The sequence below is a fragment of the Astatotilapia calliptera genome, chromosome 3 (genome assembly GCF_964374335.1).
Source record: "Astatotilapia calliptera chromosome 3, fAstCal68.1, whole genome shotgun sequence".
Lineage (NCBI taxonomy): Eukaryota > Metazoa > Chordata > Actinopteri > Cichliformes > Cichlidae > Astatotilapia > Astatotilapia calliptera.
In genome coordinates this window covers 52,577,436-52,592,214 of record NC_137424.1, presented here as the reverse complement: position 1 = coordinate 52,592,214, position 14,779 = coordinate 52,577,436, and the positions used below count along the sequence as shown (strand labels likewise).

At 40.9% G+C, this 14,779-nt stretch overlaps 1 protein-coding gene and 6 non-coding genes across 7 annotated transcripts; 1 reads left to right on the top strand and 6 right to left on the bottom strand.

The window, feature by feature from the left end:
* Nucleotides 1-870: 870 nt before the first annotated feature.
* On the top strand, nucleotides 871-5,671 carry LOC113019065 (tripartite motif-containing protein 16-like). The gene is made up of 3 exons (XM_026162559.2): nucleotides 871-923; nucleotides 1,056-1,162; nucleotides 1,564-5,671. Exon 3 carries the CDS (start codon nucleotides 1,619-1,621, stop codon nucleotides 3,095-3,097), a length of 1,479 nt encoding a protein of 492 aa, XP_026018344.2. The 5' UTR covers nucleotides 871-923; nucleotides 1,056-1,162; nucleotides 1,564-1,618; the 3' UTR covers nucleotides 3,098-5,671.
* A 3,594-nt stretch (nucleotides 5,672-9,265) lies between these two features.
* Nucleotides 9,266-9,347, bottom strand: trnal-uag (transfer RNA leucine (anticodon UAG)). Its single transcript has one exon. It is a non-coding gene; the product is annotated as a tRNA-Leu (tRNA).
* Nucleotides 9,348-9,914: 567 nt separating this feature from the next.
* trnae-uuc (transfer RNA glutamic acid (anticodon UUC)) lies at nucleotides 9,915-9,986 on the bottom strand. The gene has a single exon. It is a non-coding gene; the product is annotated as a tRNA-Glu (tRNA).
* A 473-nt stretch (nucleotides 9,987-10,459) lies between these two features.
* Nucleotides 10,460-10,541, bottom strand: trnal-aag (transfer RNA leucine (anticodon AAG)). The gene has a single exon. It is a non-coding gene; the product is annotated as a tRNA-Leu (tRNA).
* A 1,833-nt stretch (nucleotides 10,542-12,374) lies between these two features.
* Nucleotides 12,375-12,456, bottom strand: trnal-uag (transfer RNA leucine (anticodon UAG)). The gene has a single exon. It is a non-coding gene; the product is annotated as a tRNA-Leu (tRNA).
* Nucleotides 12,457-13,009: 553 nt separating this feature from the next.
* On the bottom strand, nucleotides 13,010-13,081 carry trnae-uuc (transfer RNA glutamic acid (anticodon UUC)). The gene has a single exon. It is a non-coding gene; the product is annotated as a tRNA-Glu (tRNA).
* A 473-nt stretch (nucleotides 13,082-13,554) lies between these two features.
* trnal-aag (transfer RNA leucine (anticodon AAG)) lies at nucleotides 13,555-13,636 on the bottom strand. The gene has a single exon. It is a non-coding gene; the product is annotated as a tRNA-Leu (tRNA).
* Nucleotides 13,637-14,779: the final 1,143 nt, after the last annotated feature.

Genomic DNA, 14,779 nt, shown 5'->3' with positions numbered 1-14,779 from the left:
TGCATTGCAGTAATCATGCAGTAATCAAGACTAGAGGTTATAAAAGCCTGTATTAAGGTTGTGTTTGGACAGAAGAGGCTTGATCTTTGACAGTCATTTGGAAAAAGATGGATTTTACTCACCACAGTTAAACAAAAGAAGACTGGAGGAAATTGTCGCCTGGTCTGATTAGTCATTGAGAATTTCTCTTGTAGAATTCAGATGGTAGAGTCATAATTCCTGTGTAAACCACATGGAACCATGGATCCATCCTGCCCTGCATCAACAGTTCAGGATGGTGGATATTTTCTTGGCACATTTTGGGCTGGTTTCTTGAACATGACGATGAGTTCACTGTACTCAAATAGCCTTCACAGTCACCAGATCTCAATCTAACAGAGCACCTTTGGGAAGTGGTAGAACAGCAGACTGACAACATGGATGCAGGCGTTAAATATTCAGCCACTGTCTAATGTTATCATGTCAATATGACCAAAAACTCCAAGCAGCTTGAATCTATGGCATGAAGAATAAAGACAGCTCTGAAGACAAAACGGGGTAAAAATCAAGTACTACCAAGGTATGCCTAATAAAGTGCCTGATGAGTGTAAATTAACAGGACAACCCCCACCTTAGTCCTCATGGCGAATATGTAACCATATGTAAATACTGCCAAATATATAAAGACCGAAAAGGCAGTTGGTACAGATGACGTACCCATGGAGGTATTAAATTTCACCTGCGCCAACTACCCTTAAAAACTATGTTGTTATTCTTCATGAGCTGCTCTGCAACATTTTCTGCCAAACTGGTGGTGAAGATGACACGTTTCAAGTGACAGTTGGAATCTGGGCGGAGGAATGTTGTTCCTCCTTATATAAGAAGTGTGAAGTGTGAAGACAAGTTCTCTTTGTCTGGGACGGTGAGTGGACTCATGCTGGCAGGTAAGAGAGGCTTCGGAACAAAGTCTAGTTTGTTTAATTGTAGTGCTGTGGTGCACTCGAGATCTTTTCAACTTGCATCTTTGTTTTTGTGTTGATGAAACACGTCACTGACTCAGTGTATGTCATCTTTAGGAAAAGCAACCATCCTCTCTGTCTGAATCTGACTGCATAGCTGACTATCTCTTGCTCCACTACCTTAAAGGAGACACCATATATCAACCAAAGTAATTCCAAAAAAGGTAAAGTAGGAGACATATTCCCTGTACTTGTTCCTCAAGTATACTTGTGCTGTTTTGGGTTTAGATTTCCAGTAAGCTGCAGCTTTACCTCTGTTGCATTTGCTCATTCTAATTTGCACAATATGTCTTGGTGCTCTTGTGACTGGGATTTGTTTTTAGTATTTCCTGCAGTAACTGTAACAGCTTGTTGCACTCTTCATTGTGGCGTCTATTATTTTCATGTTCGTAAATATTTCTTAATACAGAAATCTACATTAAAAGCTTACCTGTTCCCACAGTTCACTTTACGTTCTTGCTGCTCAACAATAAAAAGATTTATTAAGACTGGTAGGTACGAGTTTCACAAACTACACCTTTTTCTGAAATGAAGACTAACCTGATACACACTTCTTCACTGACAGTGAAACAGTTTTGGCATTCACCTCTGCACACATAATTGCACAACAAGGAAAGAAGATGGAAGACAGACAATTCTGCTGTGCTGTCTGTCTGGATCTACTCAAGGATCCGGTGACTATTCCCTGTGGACACAACTACTGTATGAGCTGTATTGAAACCTACTGGAAAGCAGAGAATGCAAAAGGAATCCACAGCTGTCCTCAGTGCAGACAGGCTTTCACACCGAGGCCTATTCTGGTGAAAAACACCATGTTAGCAGAGTTGGTAGAGAAAATGAAATACCTCCAGCCTATCCATGATTCCCCTGCTTTTGAAAAGCACAAGCTGGTAGACAAGGTGTTGAAAGCAAACACCTGTTCAGTTCACAATGAGGTGATGAAGATGTTTTGCCGCACTGATCAAATGTGTGTCTGTTGTCTCTGCTGGATAAATAAACATAGAGGACATGAAACAGTTCCAGTTGAAAAAGAAAGGGCAGACAAAGAGAAAGACCTGGAGGTAATTCTGAAAGAAGTCCAGCGGAGAATCCAGACCAGAAAGAAGGAAGGAGGAGTACTTGAGAAAGAGATAGAGGGGATCAAACTGTCTGCTGATACAGCAGTGAAGGACATTGAGATGACTGTTGATGAGCTGGTGAGTTTCATCAAAGAAAACGCCTCAAATTTAAAGCAGCAGATCAGATCCCAGCAGAAAGATGAAACGAGTCGAGTCGAAGAGCTTCAGAAGAAGCTGGAGCAGGAGATCGCTGAGCTGAGGAGGAAAGAAGAGGAGCTGAAGCAGCTTTCACGCACAGAGGACCACACCGAATTTCTACTAAGTTACTCCACAATGCCCGTATTCATTGACTCTACAGATTCATCAAGCTTTAAAATCTGTCAGGTTAAGTACTTTGAGAGTCTTCAAATGGTGATATCAGAAGCTAGAGATAAACTCAAAGCATTTCTGTGTGATGAACTGTGGAAGATCACTCTGACAGTGAGGTCAGTGGATGTTTTGCTGCCACAAAGTGATCCTAAGACCAGAGATGACTTTTTAAAACATTCATGTCAACTCACGCTGGATCCAGATATAGTTCACAGAAAACTCTTCCTGTCTAATCAGAACAGAACAGTTACAGACATGCTTCAAGATCCAGATAATTCCTGTCTTAAGAACAGAGACAGGTTTTCCATTGAGCAGCAGGTCCTGAGTAAAGAGAGTCTGACTGGACCTTGTTACTGGGAAGTGGAGTGGAAAGGGAAAGGACTTTCAGTAGCCGTAACATATAAGAATGAGAATAAACTGGATCAAACTGCATTTGGAAGCAATAATAATTCTTGGGCATTAGATTGTTACAAGGACAGTTATAAATTCAGACACAACAACACGACAACTCGCCTCTTAGGTCCTTCTTCCTCTAAAATTGGAGTCTATCTGAATCCCAGAGCAGGTATTCTGTGCTTCTACAGCGTCTCTGACACCATGGCCCTGCTACACAGAGTCCAGACGACATTCACTGAGCCACTCTATGCTGGACTGTGGATTTGGGGGGGGTAAGTGTTAAGTGCGCATGCGCCAACCAGCGTGCAGCCTGTTACAGTCGCTCCTGCTTTTCTCTTAGTTTAGCTCTTTTTTCTTACGTATTCTTTTTTTTTTCTGACTTGTATTTTCCTCCGTTTTCTATCTCTTACTCAATCATGTGGATTGAGAGAGTTTTTGTTCTTCTGGTGGCCGTGGAACTGTTACTTTTATCATGGAACGGGACCGCGGCACATCTCCTACACGCACGGACTGTTTACTCCAGAGATCTTTTTTTAAATAATTTCCCCCAGGGATCAATAAAGTATTCTGATTCTGATTCTGATTCTGATTATTTTATTTCAACCACTGCTACATTAAATGATATACAGTAAAATACTGTTTAACTGATTTTGCCTTTATTTGTTATATTTTTTCTATGATGTAATATCAAGGGTTTGTATGGGTGCTTGAAATCATTGAAAATACTTGGATTTTAATATTGTCTTTTCAAGGTTTGAAAAGTGCTTGAATTTCAGATGTGGTGCTTAAAACTGCTTGAAACTGTAACTCTATTTCATTCACAACAAATGACTGTCTGATTGAATAGTTCTTTGTTCGTTTGTTTTTTATCAGATAGAGAAATAAAATGAGTCGCAAATTCTAAAAACAACATTTCTCCACCTGGGCTGCCTTGCACCTCTGCATGTCTGTTTCAGTGTGTGACACCCGCCCCGAACAGTCAGGAATGAGTGCAATAACAAGCCTGGAGGTTGCAGTTTTTAATGAGCGTTTGCTGGAAAAGGACAAATACAAATCTTGGATAAGACAACGACCAAATTCACCTGAAAGGTCTGCAAAATGATTTGTACCTTTTCAGAATGGGGGAGTTTGCTTAAGTCCTAGTAAATAATTTTCAACTATGTGTACGTTACACATGCTAATTTTTATAATTATTACTACTTTTTTGCTAGCTAGCAAACTCGCAGGATAAACTATTGAAATGCATTGCGCGTGATGCAATATTGCAACGCTAGTAAAGCAGTTAGTTATGATATGGTAATTTATGAAATATGCTGTGAACTAACATTACATAGCAGTAGCAGTAATGTGAGTTACTGTTATATATAACTACCCAACTTAAGGCTTTCTGATTAAAGGCTAAAAACGAAGTTGTTACCAAGTAAAATTAAAAGTTTATGTTTTTGTGTATTTCTGCAGCTTTTTCAAATATTATCTTGGTTCATTTGGCAACACCTTAGGGGCGATAATAATGGTAATATGAGGGACTGATCCATATGGGCACAAAGAACAGCCACTTTTTTGTGCTACTGAGGTTCCCTGACTTTCCCTCAAAATCTGTTCTCGTGAGCACACCTTAAACATTAGAAATGGCTTTAAACTCACATTGAGGCCTGTGGGACACTATTACCAACTGAGACAATATACAAATTTATATGTGTTTTCATATATGAATATTTCATACTTTAAGGCTGCCTGTTTATTTAAGGGAAACGAACAATACATTATAATGAACAATTACATAATAATATCACAGATGATAGATTAAATAAACAGGTGTTAGATAGATGCTTGTGCATTGTTAGTCTTATATGTCAAGGTCAAGGTAACTTTATTTATACCCATAGGCAAGGTAAATTTGCTTTACAGAAAAAATGATAGCATTTGGCATCCCTTCAAAAACACACATACCTAATAAAGATATAAACCTCACTGTGGCACATATATAGTAATTTTAATATTTCGAATCAAAAACAGTTCTTATTTAATTCAGTGACAGCAACGGGGATAAAGCTATTTTTATAACGCTTTGTCCTGCATCTCGGAAATAGAAACCTCCGTCCTGAGGGAAGAAGCTGAAATTCTCCCCTTAGAGGATGGGAACCATTTTTAAGGATTGATAAAGCCATCCTCTGTACCTGCTTAGAGTACAGGGAGGCTAAACAAGACTGTGGTTCACCTATCAGACGACTGGACCATCTCACTAACTGATTTAGAGAGTTTTTCTCCGTGACAGAGGTCTGACCAAACCATGCCACCAAACAAAAGGATAAAACAGACTCAATAAAAGAACGATAAAAAATTAATTTGAACTTACCATGTATTGTTTTGTGGTATTTGGTGCAGTTTTCTTGTTTTGTGGGGTTGTTTTTTATTTTCATCAGGAGATGAATACCTCTAACAAGTTGTTTTTTTCACATTTGTACATCTTAATTTTTAAGGGAAATGTGTGTTTTGAGTTTATACACTATAGGCAACCTTTTCCTTTTGGAGTATTTTTGTGTGGTGCATAGGATGATTTGTTTTAATTTTCACATGGTCTTACTGAGGTGATGCAAAGTGAAACATGCATTCTTTTTGGGTAATGTGTTGGGAAAAGCTTTAAAATGGACTTTTAAAATACTTAAAAAGTGTTTGAGTTTGACCCTGAAAAAGTTGTATAATATAAAATGGTTTGTACAGTCTTCAAAAATGACTTATTTTACAGTCTGTATGGAATGTGACAAAGTCTATAACAGAATAGAAAGATTGCTTTGGTGATGTGAAAAAGTGAATTAATACCATAAATAAAGTTGCGCAATTTTAAAGCCATTCTAAAGAATTTTTGTGCAGTCATTATAGGAACTGAACTGAATAACTGAAGTGAGTGCATAGATTTTAATACTCATTTAATTATCGGTGTATTGGATTTATTTATGACTTACTACTATTTAAATGAGTCTGTTTTTGCCTTCATAACTACCTTATTCATGGTACAATTTCACAGAGGTGCCGGAAACATTCCTCAGAGATTTTGATCCATATTGACACGAGAGCATCACACAGTTGCTTCAGAATCACATCCATGATGTGAATCCTCTGGTTTCATCTTGAAGGAACCAGTTTGAAATGATCAGTCTTGAAATGATGAGTCTTGTGACATGTATCATTGTGTATCATCCTTCCATTCCAGTAGTAATCAGGTGGGTTGTGATGTTTTTACATGATGTTCAATTGGTACCAAGGGTGTCAAAAGGAAAATCACCCACACTGTTACATAAACAACAACAAACTTTTGATCCAAGGCAAGATGGTTCCATCCTTTAATGGTGTTTACACCAAATACTCTAAACATTTCAGCAGAAATTGATGCTTATTGATGCTTAGGGCAAAAAAACCCAATGTCAGTGGTTTTTGTGATGAAGGAGCCCAGGCCACAACAAATGTTATTGCACTTGTGATACTAATTCTAATATGGCTTTTAGTTTTTGTTGAGCTGGTTGCACAAAGAAATGCTGAGTGTTGTTAATGAACTATGTTTTTAATCCCAATGATGATCTCGTCCTACATCTAACCAAGTGACAAGTAAAACTAAAAAGTATGTGGCAAAACAAAAGAAATCTGAATTAGAAAAAAACAAAACAAAAATATGTCCTCTACAGTAGACTTGGTGCTTCTCATTATATGCCTCAGAAAACAAGGCATAGCAACTCCAGAAGTCCTCAAGCCAAATTATATGCTCCACATCTTCTTGGGGGATCCTGAGATGTTCCCATGCTTGGGATCTTATTTATAAATGTATGTTACACTGAAAACAAGGCCAGGAACAGACCTGAGCCACTTCACATGCATAATTGAAATATATAGAAAAAAGTTGATGGGGTTATGGAACAAAAAATGTATGACACACTTGTATGAAGCAGTGACAGTTTTTTCTTGTCTGTGTCAGGGTTTCTGGGTCGTTGACCCAGTATTTTCAGTTCACGTTCACTGCCTGTTCCACTTCCTGCCCTCTCTTCCCTTCAGCCCTTGTCGTGTCATTGATGTTATGTTGTCGTTTCCGCCTGCGTTCAGCCAGCCATTCAGTCAGCCATTCAGTCTTTCAGTCAGTCATTCAGTCCGTCGTCCAGCCAGCCATTTCCTACCTCTGTTCTGTTCATCCACTCCTTATAATAAACCTTCACCAGTCTTCACCCACCCGCGAGTCCTGCGTTTGGGTTCCTTCTTCCTCGCCTCCACACAACGCCTGACAGAATGACACGACCCGTGCCACGAAGACACGATTGGAACCCAGCGGACTCGGACTTCTACGAGCGGAGGGAGGCAGCGCTTTCCCGTTGGGCAGAGGAGCTCAGGGAAAAACAGCGGCTCTTTACGGAGAGAGAGCACGTCTTCAAGGGGACTCGCCTGGCTCTGGGCGGGCCTAGGAGACGCCGTGTTCAACCAACTGCTGCCTCACCTGCACCAGCGCATTTGCCGCGGAGAGTGGACGTTTCACGCCGCGCTTCAGCCGCTCGGTCTCTCGCCGCTCCGCTCCTCGCTCACACACCCGCCACCTCATTCGCCGGACCTTCGCCACGGCACAGCGGCTACGCCTCCCACCTCGACCTCATCGCAAAAATCTAGATAGTAAAACTTGAAAAGTGCAGCACAAAATAGAAGCCCAGAACATTCAGTGACGCTCTTGCTGTTGTAGAAAAACATGTTTAATACTTGCCTGAATGTTTTTGGATACAATAGCATCTGCCTGCCCTGGTTAAACTCTTATTGCAGCAATAGGATTTCAACCCACATGTGTGAGGAGCCTGGAGTCTTAACCCAGATCCTTAGACCACACAATCTAACACCTTACAATGCGGTGGACTTGAAGCACACTTGAGTAGCCACTAACCAGTCAGTGTTGACACTGTGAATAAAAATATATGAAACACCTGCACATTGTAAATGACTTTTGCAAAAGAATTTCTTTTATTCATGTATTAATCGCATTATTATAAAAACAAACAATATCCTGCTCACTCTTCTGTTAATCTTCTTCTCCACTGATGCCTTACAAAAGCCGAAGCTATTGTTGCCTGTCTGTACTTCAACATCATTAGTGAAAGGTCAAAATGACTGACCATGAGAGACGTGAGACCGTCTCTGGAAGGCTCTGATTCTTCTATTGAAGTTGGACTTGAAGTGGATTGGACTTGAGAGTTTTATTTCTTGAACATCTGTAAATTGTATTCAACAGATATTAACTGAAATGGAACTAGGGCAAGAGCATAGTCTCATGTAACACACACTCGTGTTACATTTGTACCACAAGGTAACCAAGTAAGTTATTACAAAGATATTCCTATTTACAACGATGGGCTAGGGAAAGGTAGTAATGAGAGTATTTAAAAAGAAGTATCAAAAGTTAACCCTGTATTCCTGAGAATTCTTTTAGAATGTTTCGAATTCACAAGAGCTATTTTAGGATTTTTGAGAGTTCTATTAGAATGTTCCAGATTCCTGAGAATCCTTTTAGGATGTTCCAAATTCCTCCAAATAATTCTCAATGACACATTGCAACACCAAGTTTTATTATAGTCACACATTGCAATAGAGTTTTCTGGGTAATTGACCAAGTCTGGTGGCATTACCTCCAAAGCTTATAGAAGTTTCTGCTAACAGCAGCTACATTGTCAGGAACAGCACCTACCAACAGATATCCTCAACAGCTCACCTCACTATCATAACCGAGCAATATTATTGTCAAATGTTGATGTTATTCACCTACAAAAACTCCTGGCTGTCCGTTGCTGTCATGGGGTGCGGAGGGTTAAATAGCAGCGCACATCTGAAAATAGCTTAACATACTCATGGTCCCTTTGTGGTTGTATAATACCTTGGTGCCACTGGATTTCAGCATGTCTCTCACACTCATACTGGTAACAGATGGTATCTCAGGATGTTTGAGGGAAGCATTCACACACAAAGGACCCAGAGTGGGGGGAGGAGTCTTTTGTCTCCTTCTCCACTGTAAGAGGTGGCAAGGGAGTGTGAAACTTTCTTTGGGGGTGGGGGTACCAAAGGTGTGAAAACAGCTGTGTACTGCCTTTAGTTCCTGTAAGAGGTATGTAACTGAAGGCCATGCTAGACTCAGTTAGGGACTCTGCCCATCGTCTGCCCCGCAATGATGCATTCCTTCACCAAGCTTGGCTTCTGTTCTTGTTATTATTAAAGAATGTTAGCTACCACTGACCGCTTGTCTGGAGGCTTTATTGAATGGAAAACTTGCACAACACCTAACATCACCCTGGTTTGGAAGAATTGCTCTTGATGAGATTCCTGCTTGATTGTACTTGACAGACATTCTGTAACAGATTTGAGTTCCACTGCAGCCCTTACAATTTATTGGTAGGGGATGGAAGAAACACGAAAAGAACCTGAAGACTATGGCAGCAGTGGGATTCGAACCCACGCCTCCGAAGAGACTGGAGCCTAAATCCAGCACCTTAGACCGCTCGGTCATGCTACCATTGCGAGTGAGGACCTCATCGCAAAAATCTAGACAGTAAAACTTGAAAAAGTGCAGCACAAAATAGGAGCTCAGAACATTCAGTGATGCTCTTGCTGTTGTAGAAAAACATGTTTAATACTTTTTGGACACAAAAACATCTGCCTGTCCTGGTTAAAACCTGTTCATCAACCCTGATTAACAATGGGCTCTTGGCTCAGTTTCATCATTGTCCATATGCAACTTGTCATAAGCACTGATCAACAGGCAGGATCACCATTCACAGAGAGTCAAGGAACGGTTGCAATCACAGCATTGTAAGATGGCAAAAGACGTACCCTTAATGCACCCACCCTTGTTTCAAAGAAGCTCATTTGATTTTCACATAAACAGCCACCTTGACTCGCCGCTCATAATTGCAGGCCTGCTTGTGTACATCCTCATCACTGAAGACTGTACAGTCCTGATCTGAACCGTTATGCCATGTGCTTAGCTGATGTTTGCCTTCAGCCAACAACTTTGCCCCATTTAATCCATCGTGGGATTAAGACAAAGAACACATTGGCTTGTGGGCACATTAAAGACATGTTCCCATACCGGGAGTTGAACCCGGGTCGCCTGGGTGAAAACCAGGAATCCTAACCGCTAGACCATATGGGATTGGTTTGGTAATGCGCCACTGTCGTGCTCGTGCTGCTGGGTTAGAACCAGGCATTCTAGCCGCTAGACCATATGGGACTGCTCCACTGTCATGAAATCAAGGATACTCTTGTCACTCTGCAGCCTTGGTGAGACCAACATAGCAGCACCTTAATCAATTCTCCAGCAGTTGCAGGTTCTGCTCAAAAGCACATTACAAGGGAGTAGACTGGACTTGAAGCACACTTGAGTGGCATGTGGGAAAGTCCACTAACCAGTCAGTGATGAGACCATGAACAAAAAGACATGAAAAACATGCATGTTGTAAATGACTTTACAGCACGTGCCTAATGTGGTTTGGAAGAATTGCTCCTGATGGGTTTCCTGCATGTTTGGACTTGACAGACATTCTATAACAGATTTGATTTCCACTGCAGCCCTTACAATTTATTGGTAAGGCATGGAAGAAACAAAACTTTGCCGCTAGAACACTATGGCAGCAGTGGGATTCGAACCCACGGCTCCGAAGAGACTGGAGCCTTAATCCAGCACCTTAGACCGCTCGGTCATGCTACCAATGCGAGTAAGGACCTCATCGCAAAAATCTAGATAGTAAAACTTGAAAAGTGCAGCACAAAATAGAAGCCCAGAACATTCAGTGATGCTCTTGCTGTTTTAGAAAAACATGTTTAATACTTGCCTGAATGTTTTTGGATACAATAGCATCTGCCTGCCCTGGTTAAACTCTTATTGCAGCAATAGGATTTCAACCCACATGTGTGAGGAGCCTGGAGTCTTAACCCAGATCCTTAGACCACACAATCTAACACCTTACAATGCGGTGGACTTGAAGCACACTTGAGTAGCCACTAACCAGTCAGTGTTGACACTGTGAATAAAAATATATGAAACACCTGCACATTGTAAATGACTTTTGCAAAAGAATTTCTTTTATTCATGTATTAATCGCATTATTATAAAAACAAACAATATCCTGCTCACTCTTCTGTTAATCTTCTTCTCCACTGATGCCTTACAAAAGCCGAAGCTATTGTTGCCTATCTGTACTTCAACATCATTAGTGAAAGGTCAAAATGACTGACCATGAGAGACGTGAGACCGTCTCTGGAAGGCTCTGATTCTTCTATTGAAGTTGGACTTGAAGTGGATTGGACTTGAGAGTTTTATTTCTTGAACATCTGTAAATTGTATTCAACAGATATTAACTGAAATGGAACTAGGGCAAGAGCATGGTCTCATGTAACACACACTCGTGTTACATTTGTACCACAAGGTAACCAAGTAAGTTATTACAAAGATATTCCTATTTACAACGATGGGCTAGGGAAAGGTAGAAATGAGAGTATTTAAAAAGAAGTATCAAAAGTTAACCCTGTATTCCTGAGAATTCTTTTAGAATGTTTCGAATTCACAAGAGCTATTTTAGGATTTTTGAGAGTTCTATTAGAATGTTCCAGATTCCTGAGAATCCTTTTAGGATGTTCCAAATTCCTCCAAATAATTCTCAATGACACATTGCAACACCAAGTTTTATTATAGTCACACATTGCAATAGAGTTTTCTGGGTAATTGACCAAGTCTGGTGGCATTACCTCCAAAGCTTATAGAAGTTTCTGCTAACAGCAGCTACATTGTCAGGAACAGCACCTACCAACAGATATCCTCAACAGCTCACCTCACTATCATAACCGAGCAATATTATTGTCAAATGTTGATGTTATTCACCTACAAAAACTCCTGGCTGTCCGTTGCTGTCATGGGGTGCGGAGGGTTAAATAGCAGCGCACATCTGAAAATAGCTTAACATACTCATGGTCCCTTTGTGGTTGTATAATACCTTGGTGCCACTGGATTTCAGCATGTCTCTCACACTCATACTGGTAACAGATGGTATCTCAGGATGTTTGAGGGAAGCATTCACACATAAAGGACCCAGAGTGGGGGGAGGAGTCTTTTGTCTCCTTCTCCACTGTAAGAGGTGGCAAGGGAGTGTGAAACTTTCTTTGGGGGTGGGGGTACCAAAGGTGTGAAAACAGCTGTGTACTGCCTTTAGTTCCTGTAAGAGGTATGTAACTGAAGGCCATGCTAGACTCAGTTAGGGACTCTGCCCATCGTCTGCCCCGCAATGATGCATTCCTTCACCAAGCTTGGCTTCTGTTCTTGTTATTATTAAAGAATGTTAGCTACCACTGACCGCTTGTCTGGAGGCTTTATTGAATGGAAAACTTGCACAACACCTAACATCACCCTGGTTTGGAAGAATTGCTCTTGATGAGATTCCTGCTTGATTGTACTTGACAGACATTCTGTAACAGATTTGAGTTCCACTGCAGCCCTTACAATTTATTGGTAGGGGATGGAAGAAACACGAAAAGAACCTGAAGACTATGGCAGCAGTGGGATTCGAACCCACGCCTCCGAAGAGACTGGAGCCTAAATCCAGCACCTTAGACCGCTCGGTCATGCTACCATTGCGAGTGAGGACCTCATCGCAAAAATCTAGACAGTAAAACTTGAAAAAGTGCAGCACAAAATAGGAGCTCAGAACATTCAGTGATGCTCTTACTGTTGTAGAAAAACATGTTTTAATACTTTTTGGACACAAAAACATCTGCCTGTCCTGGTTAAAACCTGTTCATCAACCCTGATTAACAATGGGCTCTTGGCTCAGTTTCATCATTGTCCATATGCAACTTGTCATAAGCACTGATCAACAGGCAGGATCACCATTCACAGAGAGTCAAGGAACGGTTGCAATCACAGCATTGTAAGATGGCAAAAGACGTACCCTTGTTTCAAAGAAGCTCATTTGATTTTCACATAAACAGCCACCTTGACTCGCCGCTCATAATTGCAGGCCTGCTTGTGTACATCCTCATCACTGAAGACTGTACAGTCCTGATCTGAACCGTTATGCCATGTGCTTAGCTGATGTTTGCCTTCAGCCAACAACTTTGCCCCATTTAATTCATCGTGGGATTAACACAAAGAACACATTGGCTTGTGGGCACATTAAAGACATGTTCCCATACCGGGAGTTGAACCCGGGTCGCCTGGGTGAAAACCAGGAATCCTAACCGCTAGACCATATGGGATTGGTTTGGTAATGCGCCACTGTCGTGCTCGTGCTGCTGGGTTAGAACCAGGCATTCTAGCCGCTAGACCATATGGGACTGCTCCACTGTCATGAAATCAAGGATACTCTTGTCACTCTGCAGCCTTGGTGAGACCAACATAGCAGCACCTTAATCAATTCTCCAGCAGTTGCAGGTTCTGCTCAAAAGCACATTACAAGGGAGTGGGCTGGACTTGAAGCACACTTGAGTGGCATGTGGGAAAGTCCACTAACCAGTCAGTGATGAGACCATGAACAAAAAGACATGAAAAACATGCAAGTTGTAAATGACTTTACAGCACGTGCCTAATGTGGTTTGGAAGAATTGCTCCTGATGGGTTTCCTGCATGTTTGGACTTGACAGACATTCTATAACAGATTTGATTTCCACTGCAGCCCTTACAATTTATTGGTAAGGCATGGAAGAAACAAAACTTTGCCGCTAGACCACTATGGCAGCAGTGGGATTCGAACCCACGCCTCCGAAGAGACTGGAGCCTTAATCCAGCACCTTAGACCGCTCGGTCATGCTACCAATGCGAGTAAGGACCTCATCGCAAAAATCTAGATAGTAAAACTTGAAAAGTGCAGCACAAAATAGAAGCCCAGAACATTCAGTGATGCTCTTGCTGTTTTAGAAAAACATGTTTAATACTTGCCTGAATGTTTTTGGATACAATAGCATGTGCCTGCCCTGGTTAAACTCTTATTGCAGCAATAGGATTTCAACCCACATGTGTGAGGAGCCTGGAGTCTTAACCCAGATCCTTAGACCACACAATCTAACACCTTACAATGCGGTGGACTTGAAGCACACTTGAGTAGCCACTAACCAGTCAGTGTTGACACTGTGAATAAAAATATAGGAAACACCTGCACATTGTAAATGACTTTTGCAAAAGAATTTCTTTTATTCATGTATTAATCGCATTATTATAAAAACAAACAATATCCTGCTCACTCTTCTGTTAATCTTCTTCTCCACTGATGCCTTACAAAAGCCGAAGCTATTGTTGCCTATCTGTACTTCAACATCATTAGTGAAAGGTCAAAATGACTGACCATGAGAGACGTGAGACCGTCTCTGGAAGGCTCTGATTCTTCTATTGAAGTTGGACTTGAAGTGGATTGGACTTGAGAGTTTTATTTCTTGAACATCTGTAAATTGTATTCAACAGATATTAACTGAAATGGAACTAGGGCATGAGCATGGTCTCATGTAACACACACTCGTGTTACATTTGTACCACAAGGTAACCAAGTAAGTTATTACAAAGATATTCCTATTTACAACGATGGGCTAGGGAAAGGTAGAAATGAGAGTATTTAAAAAGAAGTATCAAAAGTTAACCCTGTATTCCTGAGAATTCTTTTAGAATGTTTCGAATTCACAAGAGCTATTTTAGGATTTTTGAGAGTTCTATTAGAATGTTCCAGATTCCTGAGAATCCTTTTAGGATGTTCCAAATTCCTCCAAATAATTCTCAATGACACATTGCAACACCAAGTTTTATTATAGTCACACATTGCAATAGAGTTTTCTGGGTAATTGACCAAGTCTGGTGGCATTACCTCCAAAGCTTATAGAAGTTTCTGCTAACAGCAGCTACATTGTCAGGAACAGCACCTACCAACAGATATCCTCAACAGCTCACCTCACTATCATAACCGAGCAATA